Below are 27,605 nucleotides of genomic sequence, written 5' to 3'. Positions count from 1 at the left end.
AAGGATGTTATTTATGCCTCATATATATATGTGCTTTTATACTTTGAAGGGAAACAGAGTGAAAACAATGCAATCGTACCTTCCACCCCTGCCAACTCGTCTTCTTGCAAATCCTATACACCTTCTTGGAATTGTAAGGGTTGTAAGGCAATGCCTGAACCTCAGTTTGTCCAATTCTGCCAATTCTGCATTTTCATAGGAAGAATTAGTTTGGTCCAAACGAGGCTGGAAAGAATAAAGGAGAGACAATTTTGCACATTCCTGAAAACACAAAGTAGTTTGTGGTATTCTCTGAGTGATCACAATAGCAAAACACCTGCGTGGCAGGAACAGAAGCAGATGCCAGCACACATTTGAGTTGTGCAAACAACTTACAGCACAACTTGTAGGAAATGCCTGTGCTATAACCTGAGTACTCAGGGAGGTTGTCTGGGCTTCTGGAGCAGACAACCTAGCAACACAGTTACTTCTCCAGTGAGCTACAGGCAGCCTTAAAGACTATACAGTCACAAATTTTATTTTGCTTTTACAACCAACTCCAATCAACGCGCCCACATCTGAGAACTAAGACAAGTAGCATCCCATGAGCTTTATAAGCTGGGAACCAAAGATGTGTTAGGAGAACCAAGGGGAACATATAGAAGGGGTGGGAGTCCTCCCATTCAAACAGTGGTTGAACTAGGCTGCTGGCAGTGCTTTGTGTTACCTTTAGGAAGTCAGAGGAACAGCACAGGGAGAAACATTCTTGTGAAAAACTCAGATTTGCTTTGGAGTCACCAAATCACCAAGATTTTCATAATGAAAAGGGACTAAAAGAACTATTCCACTGACAATATGACAATGAAACAAAAACAAAACAAGAACACCCAACACACTAAATGCAACAGCAGTTAGCCTTACAGCATAATACTGGCATCCTGCTCTTCTCCTGAAAGCACAGGGTCCATCAGGATCATTTTCCTCTTCTGCTTCTGATACCGGTGAGGGTACCTAAGCCAGAAAGCAAAGTTATTCTTCCAACTGCCATATGTATATAATACAGATATTAAAATATACAATATATAGCATCCAATTGACTAATATGGTAAAAGTGTGTTTTTATACAAGTTTGCATTTGACATATTTTATAAATATTGGTTTATATAATATAAAGTTCTCCAAAACACGATTTGGAAGATGAAATAAACTCAAAGAGCTTCTGCAAATGTCTTGCATGCAGATCAACTGTCCAACACAGTTATTTTCCACTTCAAGCTATCCTGTCCATATTCCAGATAGCTGAGTTCTCCACTTTCTGTAGGCTAAAAGAAATTGTAATGGACTGTTACCTGCGGGAACTCATCTTCATCTGAGCTGTGGAAGTCATACTGCTTGATATCACTCTTGTTGATAACAGGCAAGGGCTCAGCAGAGGGCTGTTGAGCAGTTACCACACACTCCATTTTCGGTTTCTTCAGATACTTCTTCTTCTGACGTACAACATCTGATATCTCCTCCTTTAGAGATGAATGATGAGGATGCTGTTTGTGAAAAACAGGAAGAGTTCCAACAAATAAAAGCATGTAATTAATATTGTTTCTTCACCTCATGGCTTAGAAAAACATGACTGCTCATCTTCCAGGGCCTCTCAACATGCTGCACTAGTGGACAATATCAGATACACTGCAAAATTTATTCAAAACATCTGGAGACCTCAAAACCTTACTTCCAATTGTCTTTACAGAAGTTTATTAGTAAACTGAAAGCTTTCATGCTATGTGACTACATTAAGAGGTTCCTTTCTTTTCATCACCCTCAGGATACTGTAATTGGAAAGCCTATTCCAATGGCTTTCTGAGGTCTCAGTTTTCTATGCCAAGAATTTACTGTTTTCTTAATTGCTCAAATCTGTTCACAAGAAACATTCTATGTTCTCCAGTTCTCACATGGCTTGTGTTTCTTGTAAGAACTCATGCTACTAGTTTTTGCAATGTTTTTATTTAATTTTTAAGATTTTTTTTAACATTAATCCTCTCCAGCAATCAAGTAAGCAACTGCAGCAATATTAAACTGTTATTTGAACACAAACGTTCTACAGCTTCAAAGTTCTCCAATTAATGATTTCTTTCCCTTCCAAAAATTTCAATTAATGAGTAAAAGCCAGAGAAGCTTTTTGAAAAACTCTTTAATTCTTCCCCCAAATTACCACTTGTCAGTAGCTGCCTGACTGAAACTAGCTCCAGTTCAGCTTCATAAACCAGAGATGAGAAACAGCAGGCACAATTCCCAGCAGAGAAAGGGAAGGGATCTGTACTACATCCAGTGACCACTGGGTGTCGCAGGTGCTAAATACAAACTTCAAAAGGGCTTCAACTCCCTAGCTTTACAGATGAGTGTTTTATAGCACTCGAACAATTCCAAACAGCTCCTAGAATCCTCCAGTATTCTTGCTGTAAATCAGCAGACCGTCTTTGCACTGAGGGCTAACCAGTACTCATGGACAATAGTACAGGAAAAAGGCAGTGCTCTAAGTGCCTGTCAATGGGAAAACAATTCACTGCTTGGCCATCTCAGTGTTGTTCTTTTGCACGCTTACAGCATTTATGTTCACATCACCTTACAGTGAAAGGGACAGAACTGTGAGAAGAAAAAAATGAAGGCTACCACAGAGGTGTTTGTTTGGTGGGTGATGGCCAATTCTTTTAAAATTTAGGTGAGAAAAAAATTAGATGTTAAACACAGCAAGCATATCAATCTGCTAGACAATTTTCTAATGCAAACACCTGCAGGGTACAGGCAACAGGAGACTTGAAGCAGAAGGAAGATTACCTTAATTTTACATTCTTGAACTTTGTGATGATTTCCATTATGAAGAGTGGATGCAGTTGTGCTCATCTCTTTTTCAGGTCTGTTAAGCTTCACTTCATTGAGAATTTCACCTCCATAATCACCCAAATGGTATCTTAAAAAAAAAAAAAAAAAGTTAATTAAAATAGTGCATTTCCACTGGTAAACACGAGAGGAACAAGAAACAGGCAAAGAGGCTGCATAAAAACCTTTCTGTTTCAGCTTCTGAAGTCTACATAAGTAATACATGCCTCCAGCCATGCATGTGTGCAAAAGAAGAGCATCCATGTAGGAATAAATCACGGGAGCTGTTTTCAAACCTATTTAATGAGAAGTAAAACCTTAGAGTTATAAGTGACATAATTTGTGAGCTTACCTTTTCTCTACAACTTCCAACGTTAAATGCAGTAACTCGCGTTTTGTCTTCTCTCTCCTCTTAATCATCTCCAGAATTGTTATGGCTCTGCTAAACTCCCTTCTTAACTTCAACATCTTCTCATAAGACGCTTCATCATTCTTTCGATTCTGTTGAAAGATTAAGCAAATTTTACGCCAAAAGCAAAACCCACTGGGAATAACTAGCACTAGTTCAGCAAAAAAAAGCACGCATAATACTGCTCAAAGTGAGAGTCGATGAGATCAGGATAAACTTTTCATAAGGCCCAATCTAGTTGGGATAGACAGCACAAAAAGCAAAAGAAAATCTTTGAACTTGAAAAGGAACTCTTCAGTTGTTTTCCCCATGTTTTTTCTACTCATATTGCATCCCAGCCCAAGGGAAGCTCATCACAAGAAGGAATTCATGACTTTGTGCCTAAAGGTTTTCTTTAACCTTGTTTCTACACATGATACGGTTGTGTGTATCTACATACAAGTTTGTAATTATCCAGTATTTTACATAGGACTTCCTCATTAATGATACGAATACAAAACTTGAATTGTTTATTAATAGTGAAAAGAAGAGAGATTTCCCCTCTTCCACTAATGCAATATGCAAGCCTATAAATTATACTTGGACTTCCAGCCTTCCGGGAAATTGTCACATACTAAATGGACACAAAACTGATACATTACAAACTGACTACATCACTGAACAGATCTGAAATTGAGGTGGGTCCTCCAATATTGCAACTATTGATACAGACAAGCAATCACATCAAGAACTGCAGATAGCATCAGACTGATTCTGCCATCTGTTGAAAAGGAATCAAAATAGTTCCCAGCCACGTAGGATTGAAATGGCAACTTACCTTTCTTGTCTGCATTTTCTCGGTTCTCCTCCGAAAGGCAACGTAAGGGTCGTTGTTGGTGGAGCCATCCCTCTTTTCCTGCTTGATTTGGGGGATGAGAGACGGCCCTCTGCAATTCTTACGCTTTCTTACCCAGTAGTCATATACAGCCTTAATAAGGTAGTCATCCTCATTTAGCAGCAATTTAGCTTCCTGAAGTGTAACGAGCTGAAAGAGAAAATGCAAAGGGCACAGTTGAGACGGGGTAAAGCAAGGAGAAAGTCACTGCACATTCAAATGCCTTTCACACTTCCTAAATAAACTTGATCCTTTTCTAGTACAAGGGAGAAAGGAATATTCACTTAAATCCAAACATTTAGGCCACCAGCTGATTGTCCAAACTTAAACAAACAGTTCCTGACTTTTCTGGATCAGTATGATCAGCTCCCAGAACCCTTTATACAAGTCCACAACTTCACCTGCTCTTCACAAAATACTGAAGCAGTGTTGATAGCATTACGAGCACAGGGCCTAAATGACTTACTATCAAATCACAATCAGCAGACTAATCATTGACTTACTTTTTTTGTTCCCCTAAATAAAGGGGAAAAAAAAATCTTACTGGTGAGACATTATCAACATCTGATTACTTGCAGTTTGATGTTGTACACAGTAAAGAATCTTTCAGTGAAATCAAGATATGTTCTAAAGCAAATTACTACCATATTTTCCCCCCAAAAATGCTTACTCTGTGATAGAAAAAGACAATGACCTTCCGTATTTATCACAGCCCAGGGATACACAGACATTCATTTCTTACACAAGTTATTTCAGTAGGAGGTAGTTAAAACACAGGTAATTAAATAAGTACATTCTTGTCATATGTTATACTTCTATACTGAAATCACACCAAATAAACATAAAAGCCATTACTGAGTAACTAATGTATGAGTTTAACACATTCAGATCTTAAACCTATTTATTAAACAATAGAAAAAAACATCTCCATTATTACTTAAAACAGAAGCCTAACAGAACTTCATCTTCACCATGTTTAAAAAATATCAAAAAGAAGCTTGAATTTGAACTTGCAGCTTTGCAAACAGTATTTCAAACTATGTTAAACCTTGACTCTACATTAGGATCATCAGAAAAAGAAACAATACATTGAAGAAAAATAAGGACACCTTAAGTCTAACCACTGCTTCTGTAGATGTAGTAGTTGTAGCCAGAATAAAACAAAACCCAAACTATAGCAGAAATAGATCTAAGAAAAAAATGGACCTGCTTATGGAGGAGGGTGAGGGAAAAGAAGGTTCCTAATCCCCTGTACTTATGACAGCATGCAGTGTTACAGCAATCCTGCATCTGTCCTAATGAGAACAGACACCAGCCTGGTTAAATCAAACCAGTCTTCCGGTTCTTTAACTTCATTACTCAAGCAATCAGTAATGAAAGCAACATAAGGAGAAAACATGAAAAGTGTAACCAGCTGCTTTAACTGAAAGCCAGGATAGAGGCACTAACAGCAAAGCTCTAAAAGATCCAAGTGCCACATATTCCACGTGCATCTTTTAATGTATGTGACAATTTTTTCCTCACATCCCATCCTCTCCACATAGTAACATCTCTTTACCCAGTGCTCACTGAGCTCTCCAAAAGAGGCAGAGAACACAAGAGCTTGCCTCTTACAATGTAACACCAAACTACATCAGATTAAGCAGCTGTGGCAGAGCTACAGATCCTGCAGCAGATGTTTCCATCCCACATAATGCCCATCTTGCTGAGAAATAACTTATTTTTTCAAGCTTACCTTTCAGAACCTGGTCCTTCTCATGTAGTTTTTGAGCCATGCTTTGGCTTTTAAGACCTTTCTCCAGACAGTGGTCTCCTGGAACACCTCAAGAACTTAACTACTAAAATATTAGCGCCCTTGTGATAAAATAATTGGCAGCTCATGCTTGCTCCTGGAGCATAGCTTCCTTTCTTACATCACTGCAGTTTATATCACAAGGGTTCAATCTCAACAAAGGCTTTGCTTCACTGTCCGTGCTTCTAACCTCCAAACTGAAGACAGTGCCCACTGTGCCAAGCAAAACAAAAAGATACGGATTCTGATACGCTCAGATCTGTACACCTACCAACCACTGTCAGCTTCTTTCATGCCTATATAGGTGAAAGCAGATACTTTCAGTTGTCCCCGTCTAAAGTATCGTGGATGGGAATTAGAATTTAAAACCATCTCCTCTTATCACCACCACACACACCCACCCACCTGTTCTCCCTCCCTCCCCCCATTTTCCTGCTACCAATACTGACAACAAGTGACAGCAGCGCAATTTCTATGTGCCTGCCATGTGCCAGTCACATGAGCGTACTTAGCAGCAAGTAAATAAAACTGAACAATGAATGAGAACTACTCAGCCAGAAAACTCACAGATGAGAATACTTTAGACATTTCTTAACATAGCAGAATACCTGACTAGAACTGGCTTTTTCAAGTCTGTCAATCATTATTTCAAACTGCAGTGGCTTGATTTCCATCTTCCGATTTAGTCTGTTCAATAAGGTTTCATCTTCAGAGTCCATATCATAATCTGGCTGTTCATTGTCCAGATTAAAGGCTGAAACAAAAAACACACAAGCACAAAGCAAGTTAATACAGAAGCATGGATCCAACAGTCAGAAATAAAAAAACATCAATCAAATTAGCAGATCTCCAGCATGACACTTCTCTTTCTGCTATAAGTTTACCCACATAGAAGTACTAAAACAGTATTTAGAATTTTCTTGTGTTTGTGTCTTTCTATATAAGGGGAAATAGCGCTCTTTTTAATGTGGTTTGAAAGGGAGAAAGAAAATAAAACTTTTCTTACAAAAACTATCATAGGAGCATACAAATTTTAATATCTCTTTGCAAAGTAAAAGCAGAAATGCTTCTGGGTGATGTTACAATGCAAATCCTCCACATTAAGATCCTTAACAATTAAGATAATTTTTAGTCAAACCTCGTACTTACAGAAAAGTACTGAAGTTCCAGTACAATTTGTTGCCCATTTTAAAGTAACTCAATGACATTACTAAAATACTTAATGAAGTAAACTTGTTTAAAGTACAACACTGCGTAAAATCATAGAACAGCTTGGGTAGAAAAGGACCTCAGAGATCACCTAGATCCAAGGCCCTGCTGTGGCTGGGCTGCCAACCACTAGATTAGACTGCCTAGGAACCCATCCAGCCTGGCCTTGAGTGCCTGCATGGATGGGGCATCCACAGCTTCTCTGGGCAGCCTGTGCCAGCCCCCCCAAACCCTCTGAGAGAAGAATTATTTCCTAACATCTGACCTAAACCTCCCCTCTTTCAGTTTAAATCCCTTCCCCTTTGTTCTATTACTATCTACATGTATAGAAAGTCAGTGCTCCTCCTGCCTGTAAGCTCTTTTCAAGTACTGGAAGTTCACAATGAGGTCTTTACGCAGCCTTCTCTTCTCCAAGCTAAACAAGCCCGGCTCCCTCAACTTTGCATCACAGGAGAGGTACTCCAGCCCTTTGATCATCTTCATGGCCTTCCTCTGGACCTACTGCAACAGCTCTGCAGCTTTCTTGTGCTGAGGACCCCAGACCTGGGCACAGCACTTCAGATGAGGCCTCACAAGGGCAGAATAGAGGGGGGACAGTCCCCTCCCTCACCCCACTGCAACCCATCTGTTGATGTAGCCCAGGATACCATTGGCTTTCCAAATTGCAAGTACACACTGCTGGCTCACGCCCCGCTTTTCATCCATCAGGACCCCAAAGTCCTTCTCTGTAGAGCTGCTCTCTAGGAGCTCATCTCCCCAGTCTGTATTCAAATGTAGGATTGCTGCAACCCACATGCAACATCCTGCACTTGGCCTTACTGAACCTCGTTGGGTTCTCTTGGGCTCACATTTAAGACTGTCCAGGTCTCTCTGAATGGTACCCCTTCCTTCTATCATACTGACTGCACCATTCAACTTAATGTCATCAGCAAATCGCTGAGGGTACACTCAACTGTACAGTCCAAGCCATTGACAGACATGTTGAAGAGCACAGGGCCCAAGATGGACCCCTGGGGGACATCACTGATTACCAGACTCCACCTGGATGTAGAGTCATTGACAACCACCCTCTGGCTACAGCCATCCAGCCCATTCTTTATCCACTGAGCAGTCCACCCTTCAAATCTATCTCTCCTCGATTTAGAGATAAGTGTATGGTACAAGATGATGTCAGCTGCCTTGCACAAGTCTAGTCAGATGACATTAGTTGCCCTTCCTTGGTCCACTGATGCCGCCAGTCCAGCACAGAATGCCATCAGATTGGTTGGGCACAATCTGCTGTTGATGAATGTTAGACAAATCCTGATGCAAAGTCAGGTGTTGCTTTTTCTCCAAAACCAACTCAATTCTAGATACAGCAAATCATAGAACTGCTCAGGTTGGAAAAGGCCTTAAAGATCATCAAGTCCAACTGCAACCTACTCTCCAACTCTAACAACCCTCTGCTAAATCAGAACGTGAATCTTTCTGTGTTCTACAAACAGTATGTTCCTGACCTTACAGCAAGGCTCCTGTCTTTATTACAGATCACCCTACTCATTCCCCACAGTTAAGCAATGCTTCTGGTCCCATGAAAAGCAGAAGTATCGTTCAGACACCACAGCAGGAAATTTCACAAAGAATATGAGAAAAACCTATGCAACCGTAATTCTTACTAGATGCAATTAAAGTTCCATATCAAAACTCTCTCAGGTCAAACAGTAACTACAACACTCCAAATAATTCAACCAACAAATTATTGTATTGACAGCACTGAATGTTTAGGGACATATATTCTATGCGCATCAGACAGCAAACCAAAGCTCCACCTTATCTCTTTCTTCTTAAGTCACAGCTACATCTGAGCAGCAGCTTTAAGGAACTCTGCACCCAAGCTTCCTGGTGCAATTTGAGGTGCTGCAGGAAACAGGAGACCCATGAGAATACTACTACAAAAATAACTTCAAAGCAAGTTAGAGCGTACTGCTTCATACAGCACACAGTCGACTGCTACACAGTAATGCATTCCTTCCACATATCAGACCAGCCTGAGAGCGCTCCTGCTGTATTCCCATGCAGTAATTTAGCTTCAACCACTGCCAACACGCAAAACAATTTATTTAGCCTTGCACGAAAGCTGGGGAGAGGCACTCACACTCAGACACAACATGTCAGAAGTGCCAGGCAGCAATCCCTTACTGTTTTCAGCTGTGAACAGCTACCTCCCTTCACTGTACTAATTCTGAGAGTAGCACTTAATCAGAAAGCTTCTCTGGCTCAACACATACTGTAAACACACTCTAAAAATATATTCCAAGAAAATACTACTACTACTGCAGTACAGCTATGCTTTAATTGGATTATTAATAGTATTAATTCAGTGAAGTGGCCATGCAGATGGTACAAAGGCACATTCCACTGTTATTGGGCATAGGACCCACAACATCTCCTCTAAACCAAAGTAAAAATCAACAGCTGCACATCAGACTGACACTTGTACAGTCTGCACTGCTTGGATCCTGCTGCTTCAGTGATGGCAAGCTGAGATCAAAACTAAGAATATTATTTAAAATACGCAGCTCTATAAGGCTGCATTTATTTAAAAAAATAAAAAATAAAACAAAAATCACCAAGCAGGGCCATGCAACTGAAAGGAGATTACTACAGTGCATGGGGTGACAGCCAGTAAATAAGCAAACAGCAGTGAGCTAGCCGGAGTGTCAGTGCAGAGACTAATGCAACCACCTGTGCAGGGCACTGTCAGTCCTGTAAGCTTCACTCCAGTTTCTCCCTGTGGCCCTGGAGAGGCAGAGTGGTAACCACGAGTGCAAACAAGGCGGCTTGTCCCACAGGAGCTCTAACCTGCTGCCTCCAAGCTCTGCTGCACTGCGCAGTGCTGCTGAAAGCCTCTCCCCACAGACAGACTGACACCAGCTCTCCCCACCCCCAGCTGCTCTTCACTGAGTTCTAAGAATCTTGCCCTGGTAGCTGGTGCTTCCCCTGCCCATTGATGCCCCACACTGCACTCCATTCCAGACTCTGATGGCCTACTGAGAATCAACTTGCTGCTTTCTCCAAAAAGGAAATTGCAAAAGTTTCCCCGAACCTATAAAACAAACGCAGTCGTAATGTGCAAGTGTAAAATCACACTCAAGCAACCCTGCTCAAGAGAGATGGCCAAAGTTATCAGAGAGGATATCCACACTGCTTTGCAAGGTTCTCTGCTCCACAAGCTGGATTGAAGCAGGGCTTCCACAGTTGATCTCAGAAAGCCATGAGAGCCCAGAAGAGTCACTGTTTGTTTATCCTCAGGCACAAAAACACCCAGCCCATTACCTGCCAGTAGACAAGCCAGTAATTCCTTGTGAACAGGATGCTAAGTCAACTTTTGTTTTAAAAACCAGAGCATCAGTGAGCATGGGGAGCATTGCGACAGAGGAGATACTGTTCACCTGTAAGCTGGGACAGTGCTTGTAAACCTGCCCTCGTTTCCACACTGAGGAAAGTAAGAGTTGCTGGAAATACCTGAGCCATGCATGATCCCATCATGTGGCAGGAACATTCAGCACTGCGGAGATCTGAATGGCTTTCTGCTAAGGGAGAGAGCAGATGCATCCAGCAAGCAGCAGAACCAGCTGGATGCACATGGGGCAACCACAAGTGGGAAAGGAAGAGAAATCAGAACCTCCTCCTTTGGCTGTTATATTGGCTCATCAGCTGTGCAACCACTGGCGAAATAACACCTCAAATCCATCTAACTTCCTAAATAGCTGATAAAATCTCAGCACTCATTTTTGAGATTTGATGGATTAAAAAAAAAAGCTAAGTGCTGAAAACCAGGAAATAATAATCATTAAAAAAAAAGAAACAACAAAAGCAAAGTTCAACACCATCATCTCCACAAAAACATCCTGACAATCAGATTGACTAGATACAGAAGATAAAAGGTATCCAATATGCACTTGTCAGGAGCACTGAATAAATCCAGTCTCGTTTTGCTCCACAAAAGCATACGGGTAATGTCAGAGCAGCAGCAGCCTGTGCCACACACGCTGCCTTTCATACATTCTAGCAATGCTCTTCTTCATCTGGCAGTGCTTCTTACACTGTTTGTCATGGCCTGTGCTTACCAACACAGCTCAGTTGAAATGAAAGGGAGGTTACATGGAGGCCACAGGTTAATGACACTGAGGCAATGGAAATAACAACTGCATTCCAAAAGAAATGCATGATTACCATTCTTCAGCTGCTGCATGCAATCACAAGGAGTTAATTAACGCCAAGTTAGCATGTCACAGCTCTGGGACGCTCACAGAAGCGCTCTCTCTCCCTGAAGCTTGCCCACTGCTGCTCTTTCAAACACACTTTGAGACATCCTTACTCCTTATTTGTGCTTGGTTCCAGGAAAAGCCAGTTTCCATCCTGGAGCTGCTCTCCGGTAAGGCTGGACAAAATATACAGGTGATGTGAATTGCCCAATGTGGCCACCTATCTGCATTTCTGCCTCTGCCATAGGAACAGACATAGCTGTTCATTCATGCCTACAGAAGTCAGTGGAGAACTAACATCAGGCCCAGAATGCACAGTATTCCAGATGCCCTGCAAGTGGTTAGCATTTTAGAACCAACCAACGTGACACTTCAGTCACAAGCCGACTTCTTACAATCCTTTTTCCTGTTAGTTCTTGGGAGATTCTCGTGGCTGAGAAATGAATGTCCTTTTCTTACTTCAAAGCATCTGTCCCTCCCCATGCCACATGCTTCTACAGTGCACTGAAGAAAAGGGCCTCCATGATCCTATCGCTAAGCCTCACCTCAAATTAACATTCAGAACTTGTTGGCTTGCTAATTGCTGTTGCAAAACTACCCTTCTAGTTTACACCCTTCACCACTGCAACCACTCCTGATGACAGTAGCTTTCACAGAGGGATTGGCTTTTGTTTACTTGAGCTCCTCTACATATTAAGTTCATATTAAACTATGGAAATGCAATTTGTTCAGAAGTTAAAGTACATAAAGTAGAGTTTAGTGTAGCTAAATTATCTAATTTAGTTTACTTAACAAAATTAAGGCTGTGGTTCAGCAGTCATTAAGCTGATCCAGGTGTGAATTACAACTAAACCAAGTGCTTTCACCAGCTTTCCTCCCCAGCAGCCACGCGTTCTTTCACATTCCTTGCACCAACCTCAGCAACCACATGCTGAGCCAAGCCAAAGAAACAAGAAACCCACAGGTCCACCTAACCAAAGCAAACCAAAGATAAGCTTCCTGCCAAATCTGCTCCTGGGTTAGCTCCCCCCAGAGCACAGCTGCTTCAAGGAGGGTGCTGGCATTAAGAACAGAAGAGCAGCACTGATCCTGCTGGCAGCAAATACTTGTGCTGACCAAATGCAAATGAAGAACCACATCATGGTAATTATACCCAAAGAAGTTACCAAAGCAGTAAACCACCACCTCGGTGGCAGGTCTGTCTGTAAAGCTGGAATGAAGCAGAGCTTCCAGTGCTCCCCACCTGCACCACACACCTCTGCAGGCAGGTACCATGCAAATACCCACTTTACATGTTGGACTGCAGTCCCTGAAATGTGGGAAGTGTAATTAAAGAACAATAAAAAGTAACTCTAAACTATGAGAAATAGACACTTCACTACTTTTATTATTATTAATTTTTATTTTTTATTTAAACAGAGTAACTAGACTTCAACTCAATCAACATAATACTGAGTATTCAAAACAGCATTTGAAAAGATCTGGCTACATCACCTGTGATAAAGCATTAGATAGTTATCACTATTCTTTTTAATGAAAGTTATGAAAACATAACGTACATACAATAGCATCAGCTGTAGGACCCTCTAGGTTGTTTCTTACTATTGATAGTGGATATTTTTTGTGTATATCTGTGTCTCACTAAGAAACAAGCTTTCCTCTAGTTTGAGCTAGTAGTACACATAAAAACTATTCTAGTAAAGATGAACATCCTTGTCTATAAGATGAACTGCAAAATTATTTCAGGTTATTCATAATTTCTTAGTTAATAACTACACATGTGGAATGTAATACACAGCCTCTTGTCACCTGATGGCTTATGCCGCCTCCATGGCCAAAGCACATAGAGCGTTACTCTTCTTGCTTTCAGCATTAGAACAACTGCTAAGCAGTGACCACAAGCACAAAGCAGCTTTGTATCACACCTACTGCAACCAGGCTACATTGAAGTATTATTCTGAAGCACTATCTGATGTTTATTTTCAGCTCTAATACTTTCTGTTGGGTCCCCAGAAAGACAGAGTCTGAGCAAGACAAAGCACACACCAACATTATTTATATTTAACACTTTAATCCTGTTTGTTAGCAGTATTAACAGCATTTCTGGCAATGTACAGGAAAAGCAGCCTTGTCTCAGTTTAATCAACCTGCCTTGCTTGCAGGTTTGTTTCTTCTACTAAAAAAAGAGAAATACTTCATCTCCTTTAACTCACATCTTACATTACCAGCATTGCCTCCAATGCATCATAGAAGATCTTGAATGTGTTATTTCCAAAACTCTTTTACTCTATAAACACTTAGGAAAATAAGGGACTTCACTGTGCTAGTGAGAAATTACCTAAGGATCTTCAGTAGACATCAGCAATTGGATTTAAGTATCTTTGCCTGACTCGAAGCTCAGTTACATCTGTAAGGACAGCTGAAGGCAGACAAGCATAAAATGCTTTCTCTGCTCAAGTCTCCTTACAGACCAACAGCTTCTTGCAGACAACAACAAAACGTGATGAACAGTTTATCAACACTTGCCCATAGTGTCTGTACAAAACCCAGAACGAGCAAGATGAGTGTACTTCCTTTTCTAGATGTTCTAGCACACCTCTGTGTCCAAAGTCTTTCCAATGCAACTAAACAAAGACAAGAACTGGTGGTAAGAGAAGTTCTCCCTGAGGAAACTCAGCACTGAACTTCTGCTGCAATGTACTGAGTGATAAACCACTGCATTAACTGCATCTGAGGGTTTGCTACAGAGATTAACTCCAAGGGAAGTCCAAGCCACAAAACTACCCCCAGGAATGACATGCTGCAAAGGACAAACATGACTGCCTGCCAAGGAACAACTAAGCTGCTGAAACATAAATACTTGTCAACGGAACATCCAGAGACAACTATGATTAATTAATTAGGACTTCAGATCTTTTGAGACCCAGTTCCCTACAGAAAGAGCTTCAGCAAAATAAGAGGAAAACACAAAATAACTCCTACTACACACAGCAGTGGAAAAGATTCAAATGCTACAGCAAATAGCCTGACAATCACTGCTACCCTAACTGAAAATGAACCCTCCAGAACTTTGTTGCAGCCAGTAGAATCAGGGCTGATTGCCTTATAAAACCTCCTCTATTTATTTCATTTCCATTTATACTAAACTTCTGAATTAAAGGGTTTTGAATCAATTTTTGGATTGACAGAAGACAAGGCTTGCCAGTTACCACACATCAACACACAAATCTCACAGAGCTCACAAACACACAGAAGAAACCTCACCTTTATCCTTAAATTCTCCCAGAAATTTACAAGATAAACTGGAATTTACATACACAGATCCCCCCTGGATTTGAGTTCTCTCAGTTTCTGAATACCGCAGCAACACTGTCGCTGAGCTTGTTTGAAGATTACTTAATTAAAGGGAAAAAAAACCACAAAACCAATATTCACTAACTTACGTTGAATGTGAATGAACTGCTTTGGTTGCTTAAATTCTCCTTTATACAAACGATTGTAATAGTTCACATTGCTCTCTGCTTCAGGAACTGGGATAACCATGCTCTCTTTCTTTTCTCTGAAAACTTGTTGTGCTGAGATAGCCCGTTGCAAGTGATGTTCCTGCAAGACAGAAAGTGAAGAGTTTAATTACAGAAGTATTCACAAAGACAATCATCCTATTCTCATACTGTTTTTATTCTCATACTGTTTTCCTGGGTTTGTACACAATTCCAGATAAGTCAGGTATTTTAGAGGACAGCAGGATGTTTGCTTCCAGGTTAGTGACAAGAAATGGGTTCTCCATCACTCAGGAGCCATGAGGTTCCTAACAGATCTTTGAGCTCCTCTGAACGTAGCTGCAAGCTGATAACTGCTCTGACAAAGCACATATACCTTCTACCAGACTGTGAAAACATCCCTCCAACCACACAAAACGTCCTCGTTTGGTTTATACCAGCTCTGATTTCCTAACTCATTAAAAGCTACCATAAAGAAAATATATGTAAGACCAGTTTGCATACACATCAAGTCCTCTAAAGCGTTAATACAAGCAGTTTCAAATCAAAAGAATAGCTAATTTCCTCATTCCTGTTTCCCCAGTAGCTCCTACCAGCTTGTTTCTTCAGAAGTTCAGACAGTTAAGTGATGAAGCGTCCTCACTGTATAACACTTAAAAGCATAGACTCCCTGAACAGATACCATTTCATTTCACTCTCACAGGACAGAAGACTGAACTGCCACGGAATCATTGCAAGCTGCAGCCTCACAGCTTAGTGACCATTCTCTCAAGGAGCCAGGAGCCCACAAGTTTCTTTCTCCACAGCAGTGCTCTCACCTGCAACTCCCAGAATGTGAGAGAAAGAGTGGCAGCAGAAAATCGACCTGGAAATCCGCTCTAAAGCTCACCTCTCCCCAACCTACACAACCATGCTGTGCCTCCTGCAGGGGCTTCAGGTCCCCAGCCATTCCCACGCAGCCAGCTGCTAGAATAAGCACAGAATCACAGCATGGCCTGTGTTGCAAAGGCCCACAGTGCTCATCCAGCTCCAACCCCCTGCTGTGTGCAGGGTCACCAACCAGCAGCCCAGGCTGCCCAGAGCCACATCCAGCCTGGCCTTGAATGCCTGCAGGGATGGGGCATCCACAGCCTCCTTGGGCAACCTGTGAACAGCGCATCACCACCCTCTGGGGGAAAAACTTCCTCCTAAGACCCAACCTAAACCCCCCCTGTCTCAGCTTAAAACCATTTCCCCTTGTCCCATCACTGTCCATCCTCATAAACAGCAGTTAAGCCTTTGATGCTTTCTTTTTGGTTCCCTGGGGGTACCCACCCCACCAGCAGCTCCAGGGACTGCCCTGCCCCACAGATGGGGCACATCCCCAGCAGAGCAGCCCAAGCCTCAGCAATTTAAGTGCAGGATCTGCACCACATCTGGGAAACCCTCTCGAGAACAGAACTTCTTCCTCTTGAATTCAACAGAGCATTATTTACAAAAAGAGCACTGAACAAAAGCCTATCCTTATAAATATGTCAATGGTTTTTACAATGAATTACGGCCTCTTCAATATTAAAACATTGCAGAAATGAAAATAATGCAATTTCTGGGAAATTAGAATATAACAAATCAGTGACTGGAAGAGCAGCTCTGGGAATCTCCAGTAGCAGATGAAGCAACATTAAATCAAACCATCAGGCTCCCAAGTGAGCGCTATTAGAATTAAGAGCAGAGTGTGATCACATATCTGGTGTGATGTGCTGGAGTTAAAACACGCTGAATAAATCCGTCATTCCACCACAAAGCTGTCTGGGAAAGCCTCACAGTGCTGAGCAGGTAATTCAGCTGAAACCAAATTTGTTTCATTACTGAGCTGTTTTCTGTGGGCATCCCTGGAGTTGCCTGCTAACCGCACAGCTCAGTGCTGGCAGGAAGGGCACACAGAGGCTGCCTGTGCAACTGCTGCCTCTGGTAATGAACGAGTAGATGAGTAAATAAGGATTCACTTCCATGGAAAGCAGGAAAGGAGGGCACACAGCAACCAAAACTCAAAGCACGCTGAGGCTCTGCGCGCTGCTCCATGGCCCACTGAACTGCACAGATGAGTAATTCCATTCTCAGTTTCCATAACACTGCTGGTAGGTGTTCAGGGAGTTCCCAAGGAAAGGCTGAAAATAGGTGTCAGTGTTCACTTAGCTATACAATGTCTTTAAGCATGACACAGCCTTCAAACAAAGAGCTCTGGAAGCGCTACTGTCACTCAATCCGTAGAGCTTCCAAAGAAATGGGGAGAGTATATCATTTTTGCAATTAGAAATGAACTAACTTTCTACTGAACACGAACTTAAAGAAAATACAAATTCCAGCCCCAGAAACTGTTCTGTTCAAACACACCCTGAAGATCTATAAATAAATGAGTCTAATTAAATGGCTTGACTCAACCCAAAGCCAGCTTTCAAGGTCTAACAATGCATTTAGCAACCAGCGCACAGTGCATTCTCCTTCCCTCTTCTCTTATTCTCTTGAAAGACACACAGTATTTCTCCACCTGTACCTGGTTCTGCAGCAGGGGAGATGCCAGGCTCTCACACACACTGAGTGAGCATGAGAGAAACGCACAACAATCTGCCATAGGGATTAAAGGGAACATCTGTCAGAGAGTCACTAACCATTATTTTCTTTGAAAACCAAACCCTTCTTATTCACCTAACTAAAAGCTCTGCATGCTTCAGGCTGTTTTTCTGGGCACCAAAGCAACAGAACTAGAAACACCCCTGTGTTTAACACACAGTTAAAACACAATTGTTCTCCAAGCACAAGACCCCTGTCTCCATTGACATTAACCACACAGGTACCTTTACTGCCCATCAGCCACACAGACAACAGCATGCTGGAGCTCTGTAATCATTTTTATTACATTATAGATGAAAGAACCAACACCAGACACAATTTTTCCCATTGAAAAGAGTATTTACCAACAGAAACATCCCTTTTATTCTACTGCTGCAAGTTGAAGCAGCAGTTTGCTTTTTCCTTTATCCTTTAAGTTCACACAACTGCCTCCCACAGCACTCTCCCTGAAATAGTTTCCTTGTACTTTAAATAAATGCTCTAATATTCTGGGCAAGCACTAATTTTCTGGATATCCCTGTGGTTAAACACCATCCTAACACTGAAAAGCTGACCTTTGTCTTCGTTATGAAAGTGCACAAAGCAGCTCCTTACTGGACACAGCTCCCTCGGAGAAACAACTTCAGGACTTACTGAATACACCTGGTCTCTTCTTCATCCCTACCTACGGGGTAGATACAAAAGTAAGCAGGTGTGAATGTCACACACTCACCTGAGCTGTTTTGAAGGCAGCTGACTTTAGGAAAGAAACATTTGCAGCAATGTTACCAGGACATCAGAGGAAAAAAACCCACACCCCAGCCTAGTTGTTAACATTGATTCTTTTAAGACAAATGGCTTGGACTTTATAGCAGTCCATTGCAACTGTAAGCACGATGGCAAAGGAAAGTGAATTTGTTAACAGCTTCACCTACTCTGAATGGGCTCCTTCTCTGCTAACATAGAGCCACCTTCCCTTCTACCTCCAACCAAAAAAGGAATTGAAACAAACAAAAGAAGCATGAGAAAACCTCACCACAGTCCAGCTAGTTGATTTGCCCAACACTAGATTCAAATCAGGAATTGCTATTAGTTGGCATTTTTACATTTAATGTACACATTCCGAAGCAGAAGTTTTGGTATGAGATCAGCAGGCCGGCCTTGCAAAGTCCTAACCACAGTTCCAACAACAAGTTTCAGAGACATCTGAAAACAGCACCTGAAGAAGAGCAATCTGAAGCTCAAAGGCTATGCTAACCAAAGTGACAGCCCTGCCTCAGGAACAGGCACTGCCTCCTTTACTGCTCAGCACTGAGGGGCAGGTTGACACCCAAAAAATACAGAGTGCCTACAGAGCTTTTTTTTCCTTTCCTTGTCCTTCCTCTGCCCCAGGAAGGAAAACAGTTACCTGAAGCAGTCACATGTACAGCAGGAAAACACCACAGTGATTTTCACCCTTGAGACAGCAATGGGTATCTTAGAGAAACTCACAGCTTCATTTCTAATTGATTTTGGAAAGCAAGTATTGTAGTGAATTAGCATATCAAGTTGTTTGGGGTCTTTTTTTTGACCACGATCCAACAGAATCCATTCCGTTGCCTGCACTGTCTCCTCAGGTCACGGATCTATCAAAAGGTTCTCTCTGTTACGGACCAGTATGGAGAACTGGGCAGACCAGAGCTTGCATGCTACATCCAAACCCTGTACCCAAGGCAGGGTGCTTTATAGGACCAGAACTCCTCCCCCAGTTTCCATGCAGGGCTTCTGGCTGGCTGTGGAAAGCGGCTTTAAAAAGCCAGCAGAAGACAGTGTGATGTTCCCTGCATGCAGGAAGGCCTCACCAAACTACTTCTCAAGTTCTCTGCCAGCCAGGTAGTGATTATCCAAAGCAAACTTCCCCCCTCCTCCTTTCACAGGACTCATTTCCCACTCCCCATGCCACTCTGCCTTCCTCACTGCCAAATTATGACTGTAGGAAAGAGAAAAACAAACATGCTGCTAGTGTGCTGCTGCTACACATAGCTCAATGCAGGAGGGCAGCAACGTGAACCACACTGCGTGACTTCACCCCACAGATTCACAGAACTCCCTATGCTGGGTAAGATTTGGTAAGATTGTTATTATTTAGCTTTAGCTTTAGGAATGAAGAAGGGAAAAAGAGAAAAGAGAGGAAGGAAAGAGGGGGAAAAAAAGGAGCACTTTGTTTCCAGGTGCCAGCGCATCCCTTTCAGAAAGAACTGTTACAGTTTAACATCCAGTAAATGTATCCACTTAGCAGCTTGTGATACGTTTGTATCACTCAGCACATACCAGGTATAACATTGAAGAGAAAAAAAACTGCAAGCAAATCGCATCCAAGGAATTACTGTTATTTTCTTGAAAGCCGCTTCCGCAAGAGTTACTTGATTGCCCCAGTGTGACAAGCAGAGATGCAGAGGTGTACACCTACACACAATATCCTTAACTTCTTAATGAGATTATCCTGCAATACTATTTTAGAAGACTGAGATTCCACAATGAGTCTTCCCCTTAACTCGTTCTCAAGCTGGAGATCAAGAGAGAGGAATGTTTACTGCTGCTTACCTGAGAGACGTGCATTAAAAAATACAACAGTTCCTTGTGTCAGAGAGCTTACTGTCCTAGCAATGAAGCTACTACGAGCTTGGGTACCAAAGGAGCCCAGCAATTTTACCCTCTTCAGAGATGCAATTACCTGGACCATTTCAGATCCCATTTCCGCACTCAAGTAGTTGCTTACTCACTGTTTAGTTTTCTAACTTGTATTACTTCTCTCCCAGAAATAAATTCCTATTACAGATGAACCATCACCAGGATGCTTCCAGTATAGATCGCCTTTGTTGTGCAATTCAAGGTGGTTTGGCAGACAAGAAGTGTGAGCCTCAGCAACAGGAATGGGAGAACACTGATAACCAAATGACAAATTAAAATGTAACAACAGAAACCAACCAGGGAAAAGGGGCAGAAAACACTTAGAAATATGCTGACTCTGTGTCACAGGGGGTGTGATGAGATAAAAGGAAGGGAACAATCCTTCAGTGATAAGAAGTGTCAGGGAACTGACATGTAACAAAGGGGAGGGCAGCCTCCCAATGCACACCATGCAGGCCCTGGCTCCTTGGGATTTCAGAAGACACAGATGTAAGAACTGACAAAGAAAACCATTACTGAAGTAGGTGAACTGGGGAGGCGTGGAGCACAACAGAGAAAGAAAAAACGAAAGAAAAAGGTTGTTGGGGCTTTTCTTCCATTTCTCACTTCCTTTAAGTGCAATAATCGAGTTTTGATTTCTTCCCCTTTTTACACAAATATCAGTTCTGCAATTGATGTGCACTAATAATAGCGTTCATGACACCTAAGGTGTAACTGCTATCTTGTTTATGTAAGCATGGGAGCACTTATCTCTAGAAATGGTTAAGTTTGAATGTGATGAAGATGCCAAGGCAAAGCAGTAGTAAACCCAAAGCACGGTGTAGTAGTTTGGTTGGCAAAATAAATTCCAAATAACCTCCTGAATGTTTAGCAGCCATCAGAATGATCTCTTGTGAAAAAAATAATTAAAAACAAGATTAATACAAGCAGATTTCATGCTTGTTGATTTGAATTATTCAAACAGGACATCTCAACTAATGTCAATTGACACGGAAATTGCACAGAGCTGACTACTGCTGAATTTTGCCTAGAAGTAGCAACACAAAATCACACCACCTCTGCAGCTGCCCCAAGTATTTCTTTCCCTTAAGCTAAAAGAAAGGGGAAAAATACCCCTACCTGCATTAGAGATGTTACAGAGCACAGTCTCAACTGCAAAGCCTCCTCCTGAGCATGCGGGACACCCTGAGCCCTACCTGCAAGGGAGAGCCCTGTGTAAAGCTGCAGTGTGAACTGCCAGCTCTCGAGATCCCACTGCTCCCAGTCTGACACCCAAATGAGTTCAGGCACATTTTTTGGACTGGCATTAAGGACTGTGCCCCGCAGCCAAAATGCAACTTCATCTAAATTAAGTGCTAAGATAAGGCTGAACCCATTTAATCTCAGGAAAGCAGTCTCATGCTCCTCTGCACCCAAGCCTGCTACCCCACCTGCTCCCACTGCTTCCCCTAAGAGCATATAACACTCACTTTTTGACAGCTAGGCAGCAGGATGGGGCTCAACTCTCAGAGAAGCCAGAGGAAGCAGTAAAGCAAACACCAGGCAGCAGGGAGATGCAGGGCACCTACTGGCTGCAGGCTCAGCTGTATCTTGAAAGCACACAAAGATAAATGACTTGACATTTGTCACAGACTAAGCTTATACTTGAAGCAGTTGTCACCGGCTAGCTGATAGGTGTTAATGTGATAAGCACTAATAAACTGATGATGAGTTTTAAGGGCAAATCTTTGTATTGTTTACCTTCAGCCACATAATTACACCCAGAGCAAAGGCAAAGCTGAGTTCAACAGGTCACCAGGGAGCTGACTGCTCATTTGGGCTCCGAGCCCATCAGCTGGGATTTTCATTCCCAGCCACAGTTAACAAAACCCAACCTGCAGAGCACTAAGGCAGAAATTACCAAATAGGTCATTAAAAAGTAGAAGTCACAGAGTGAAAGGAAGCTTCTGTTGGCCACAGGAGTATTTTGCGGGTAAAAGAACAGGAGGCAGGGACAGAAGATGACAGCTGAAAACTGAAATAAGGGCTGGGAAACTGAGCTGGAAAATGCACTTGCAAGGAATAGCACTGTTTGATTCAATGGGCTTCAGTAAGGGAGAAACATGTAAGACCTGAAGATGGGAAAGCCTTACAAGGAGAACAGAACTTAAAACAAGAAAACCTATAAGGATTAGAACACGGTGTTACGCTACCTACCACCAAACACCCTGCTAATCCCATCAGCCCCCAAATATACACAAGTAAATAGTTAAATCAGTAAACACATTAAGGTGCTGAACTCAAACTGAGAAGTTAACTTACACTGGGAGTAACGTGGCCCCACCTGCACATCAGCCTCTGGTGTGAACCACACAAAGCCATTTCTCCCTTCCCCAAGGAACTCTGCTGTCTTTGCTTTGTGGGGAGATGCAATCTCCCAGCAGCTAGAACTGCTAGCATCTCCACTCAAATATGAGCAAGAAGATTTATAATGAAAGACTGAACACTTCAATAGAAGAGCAAACAGACTGCAAAGCTCTCCTCTAGATGCAATGGGAAGGCAGAGACAATATGCAGTCAGGATATCACGATTTCACAAGTTTAATTGTGGAGAATATAAATTGAATTAGTTATTCCAATCTAAGTTGTCTACTTTCCTCGTGTAATGTCCATTAATGTACTTATTCACCTAGTTTCCTAGTGCTCTTCAAGCCTGTGAGTTTCAGATAGCACCAGGTAATGACTTCTGCTCATCACCTCATTACTTGCTTTTCTTGAGGCATCTTCCTAGAAGCCCAAGAGGCTGACAGCATAGCAAGCAACAGAACCCGACCTCCCCCTGACAAACTGAAGCTGTTTAAGGCACCCACAGGTTAATACACACAGTTCAGTATAAATCTGCTAAGTGACAGCTAAAATTATTTATGCTTTGAAAGCAATCACCTGCAGCACTTCCATACACAAACTCAGCTGTAAAAGAAGCACCCTTCCCAGTAACCATGTCAAAGCACCTGGAGCACCACCAGAAAACAACAGCAAGAGCAAAGACACTGTTGTGCACACCTCCAAACTCTCTGATTTCATTGCAGAAGACAAGAGGCAGCACAACTTCAGGGAACAGGAGGGTACCAAACAAAACCACCTGCTCTTATTTGTTACAAGTAACTATCGGCATGACCTCATTCATCTCCTTATAAATACAGGGAACAGAAAAAAGGACAACCTGTAAAACATGAAATATTTCAACAACAGCCAGGAAGGCCAAAAGCAGAGCCTTCCTGAAGCCTGCAACTAACATCCACGTGTTTATGTTCACATACACGGCATGAAGGCCCTTTACAGGAATATCATGAAGTGACTATAAATTCATCTACTAAACAGAAATCAGGAGACCTCCTTTGGCATAAGGATACACAAACTGAAATGCAAATACAGGATGGGTGCACAACTTCCTTTTTTTTTGTGCTTTAAAAAGCAAGCGCAGCCATAAAATTAACGATCCCTTCTGGCCTATATGCACATATTTTCAAGTGCTTCTGATTGAACTCGTTCTATTCATTGTATCAGCAGAAATGTTCACCGTGCTACTCTATATCAGCAGAAGTATCCAAACAAGAAGGATACTTCTTGTTTGTCACGACTTGAGTAAAATGAACGTGTTCTGCCTTCAGAGGAGTGCGCTGCTTCTGCAGCACTATGAGCTCCAGGATGCCCTGCAAGCCAGCTGATGAACTCCAGTTTCCAGTGCTACAACAGGGACTGAGTTAACAAAGGGATAGAAAGAATATGAACAGAGGAGAAAGCAAGGAAAAAATAATAATAATTCAGATTTACTATTCCCAGCCTTTAAAAATAGTCAAAATTGAGCTTTAAGTGTATGAACAGTAAAAGAGCATCCTGCAGCGATCACACAGGGACTGAGCATGAAATTCACTTCTCATCCACATGGTCAGCATTTTAATAACCTGAAGCCACGTCCTTACTTTGCCTTTCATGCACTTCCTCCCCACAGACACCCTCAGCTCTGCCATGCAGCATCAAACCCAGATGCAGGGAACAATGTTCACACCTGAATTTCCAGGTGAGCACTCAGGCACCTGTGACCAGGCAATCGTGTTACTTTAAATTACCACCATCATCGCTCTTATCAACTGCCACCACTTCCAAACAACTCCAGCAAAGTTAAATTCACTTCTGAGAGACCTGGGGCTGAATGCGTGTCTCATTAAGAAAGGTTCTTCTGATGTTAGAGTGCTCTTTGTTACCGTGTATTCAATCACCAAACAGATAGCTGGGCAGTAACAAACAACACGAGGACTTCTCTACTCTCTCTATTGGTGAGATACGGTTCTTACTCAGCAGCAGAAAAACACCACAAAACGCTCACACTCCGTTTCTGAAACTCACACGAGGACAGCTTCCTACTTTTGTTTAATTATGAGCTCCCTCTTACAGGAGATTAGAAAACCCACACGCTTTCCTACTCGGGTTTAATTCAGGATAAATGATAAACACTCACTAACATAAACATACAACATACCAGAAGCCTAATCCCTTCACAGCAGGAACCTCCGTGTGAGCGAGAAGAGCAGCTGATTTGTGAAACGCTTTGAGCACATGTAAATCTTTAAGATACTTAGATGGAAATAACTCAGGAATTTTCATCAAGATCAGATCAAAACAAAAGTCCAATGAAGATGCTCACACCCCACACACCAGATGTGACAACCAGCGGTGAGCTCCAACACCCTGCCTGAACCACAGGGACTCGGCACCGCTTTAATTCCTCGTCCAAATAATTTCAGAAGTAGTATTAGAAATGAGTGATAACAATGAATCACCACTAACTTCAGGCTGACGTAGCAAATAATAGTACTACTTGAAAGATAATAAGAATGAAATCACACACACAAAAAAAAAAAAGCACTCTGGTTCGTGTCTTTCGATGCAAAAAACTCAATCATGAGCAAAGCAAATCGTACACCTCTACTAGAGAAACGAGGCTGTAAGGTACGAGGCAGATGCATCAAGCAGTTTTAAGTCTTGGAAATGGGTAAATATGGTTATAGCCAGTTCAGTCAGTACTGGAAGTCACCCCTTGGCTCTGGGACCACTGAGCTGTATGTGTGTGTGAGTGAACAGCAGCCACCCCAACAGCTGTAACCCCAGCAGAGGGCTGAGCATACAAACAAATAATCACAATGGCCTCGGTTGAAAATGACCACGAAACTCATCTCATTTCAACCCCCTGCTGTGTGCAGGGTCACCAACCAGCAGCCCAGGCTGCCCAGAGCCACATCCAGCCTGGCCTTGAATGCCTGCAGGGATGGGGCATCCACAGCCTCCTTGGGCAACCTGTGAACAGTGCGTCACCACCCTCTGGGGGAAAAAATTCCTAAGATTCAACCTAAACCTCCCCTGTCTCAGTTTCAAACCATTCCCTGAGACCCCTGAGTAGTGGAGATATCAGAAATGAACAGGTGAGCAGCTCCCTCCCCACAGAAGTCCCTGTGAATAACAGCAACATTTGCTATGAAAAAAAAAACCAAACAAAAAAAACCAATAAAAAGAGCTGGCTGGAGTGAATTCATATATATTTATTCATATAATATGTATATTCATATATATTTAACTACAGCCATCTATACCCAGAAAAGCCTTACGTGCCACTGTCACAGAAATCTACATTTAAAACCGCTTGTGGGGCACTGGGCTGAGACCCACCCCACAAACAGAGCTGTCAGCACACAGCAGTACCCCAAACTCTCCATCAGTAGCACAGATGAACGCTGTGCCCTGATAACGTGTCTCACTCTGCACCTCCTTGCTGCTTCTCTGACTGCTTCACATCGAGCCTCCTGCAGAACATACCCTGTACAGCCACACTGCAGGGCACACAGAATCACAGCATGGCTGGGTTGGAAGGGATCTCAAGGATCGTGAAGCTCCAGCCCCTCTACCACAGGCAGGGCCACCAACATCCACACTGATACCAGCCCAGGCTGCCCAGGGCCCCATTCAACCTGGCCTTGAACACCTCCAGGGATGGACGGGGCATCCACAGCCTCTCTGGGCAGCTGTGCCAGCACCTCACCACTCTTATAGTAAAGAATTTCCCCCTGACATCCCACCTCAATCTTCCATAACTCCCATTCTTACAGCCCGGTAGGATTTAGCACAAGTTTCCTTACAGAAAAGAGACAAAAACTTCAGAATCACCCAAAGCTAAAAATCCATACACGAGCACCAGCCTGAACTTCACCATCACTTCGGCAACCCGTCAGCTGAAGCGCAAACAAGTTTATTCCAAGCAGCGTTTACCAAAACAACGGAGTCATTTCAAACACCGGAGGCTCAAGCCGGGCAACCCGAACCGCCAGCCCCGCTGTGCTGCCCCCCAGCCCCGCTATGCTGCCCCCCAGCCCCGCTGTGCTGCCCCCCAGCCCCGCTCTGCTGCTCTCCGATCACGCCGCCGCCTGTCACAGCGCTGCCCGAGCCGCAGCCCGCCCCAAGGTTAGCGGCCTTAGCACGCTACGCCGGCTGCGCCCGCCCGCTCATTCACAGACGCGCCTTACGCCTTCCTCCTCCTTACGCTAACGTAAAGGCCTCCCCCCCGCTAATCAAAACACTCGCGAGTCGGGACGCAAAGAAGATGGCGGAGCAGGGCCCGCTTACGGCGTCGGACAGCAGTTTACGCTGCGCTCTTTGCGCAGGGCCCCGTCCAAGCCGTGCAGCGCCGCGGTGGGGAGCGTGCGTAGTGCGCTTGGTGAATGCCGATGGCCTATTTCCCGTGAGGGGAGGGGGGGGGGGGGGGTCTGATAAACAATGGTGCCCCCCCTGCGCGGCTCCCTTACCGATTCCTCCTCTTTCTCCATCCCCGTGGGCATCTGCGGCACAGCCCGGTTGATGGAGACGCAGTCGTTGAGGTCGGGCATGTCCTTGCCGCGGTAGATGGGCAGCGGTTTGGCGGCGTCTAGCGCCCGGGCTCGGAAGGAGAGTTTGCTCATTGTCTCCCCCTCACAATAACACCCCGGGGCCGGGCGGGCGGGGGGGGCCCTCAGTGCGGCCGCGCCGCCGCCTCCCAGCCGCTCCCGCACCCGGCCCGCACCACCATGGAGGGTCCCGCCGCCCCGGAACAGCTCTCCGCGGGGCCGCCCGTAGCTCACAGCGCACGCCCCGCAGCCCTAGATCCGCGCCGGGCTCGCTCGATCCGCTCCCTGCGCCATGGCAAACATGGCGGACATTAACCAAAGCGGCCAGCGATCCCGGCAGCCACCGCGAGAACCCGGAGCGGGGGGGGACGGAACGGAGGGAGGGAGGCGGGAGGAGGAGGAGGGTGCGCTGCGCGCGCAGCCAGGGGCGGGGCTGAGGGACATGGAGCGGGATGGAGGGCGGTGGGTGAGGTAGTTCTATGGGGGTCGGCAGACAGGGGGATCCGCTCCTCAGAGCGTGCATTGCCGGCTGGACGCTCGAACCGGAGGAGTAG

General features: G+C 43.6%; 1 protein-coding gene across 1 annotated transcript in view; it reads right to left on the bottom strand.

Annotated features, from left to right (window-relative positions):
- EPC2 (enhancer of polycomb 2) overlaps positions 1-27,403 on the bottom strand; it is a 38,451-nt gene extending 11,048 nt beyond the window's left edge. The window contains exons 1-9 of the mRNA XM_015869267.3: positions 26,974-27,403; positions 14,825-14,984; positions 6,534-6,679; positions 4,077-4,283; positions 3,203-3,351; positions 2,809-2,941; positions 1,329-1,520; positions 901-990; positions 80-225 (exon numbers count right to left, since the gene is read on the bottom strand). Coding sequence (XP_015724753.2) covers positions 80-225; positions 901-990; positions 1,329-1,520; positions 2,809-2,941; positions 3,203-3,351; positions 4,077-4,283; positions 6,534-6,679; positions 14,825-14,984; positions 26,974-27,126 — 1,376 coding nt within the window. The 5' untranslated portion in view covers positions 27,127-27,403. The remainder of the gene's footprint in view (positions 1-79; positions 226-900; positions 991-1,328; positions 1,521-2,808; positions 2,942-3,202; positions 3,352-4,076; positions 4,284-6,533; positions 6,680-14,824; positions 14,985-26,973) is intronic.
- Between the last annotated feature and the right edge of the window lie 202 nt (positions 27,404-27,605).

This window comes from Coturnix japonica, chromosome 7 (genome assembly GCF_054131305.1).
Source record: "Coturnix japonica strain WE chromosome 7, WE-NBRP24, whole genome shotgun sequence".
NCBI lineage: Eukaryota > Metazoa > Chordata > Aves > Galliformes > Phasianidae > Coturnix > Coturnix japonica.
This window is presented reverse-complemented; position numbering and strand designations above follow the sequence as displayed.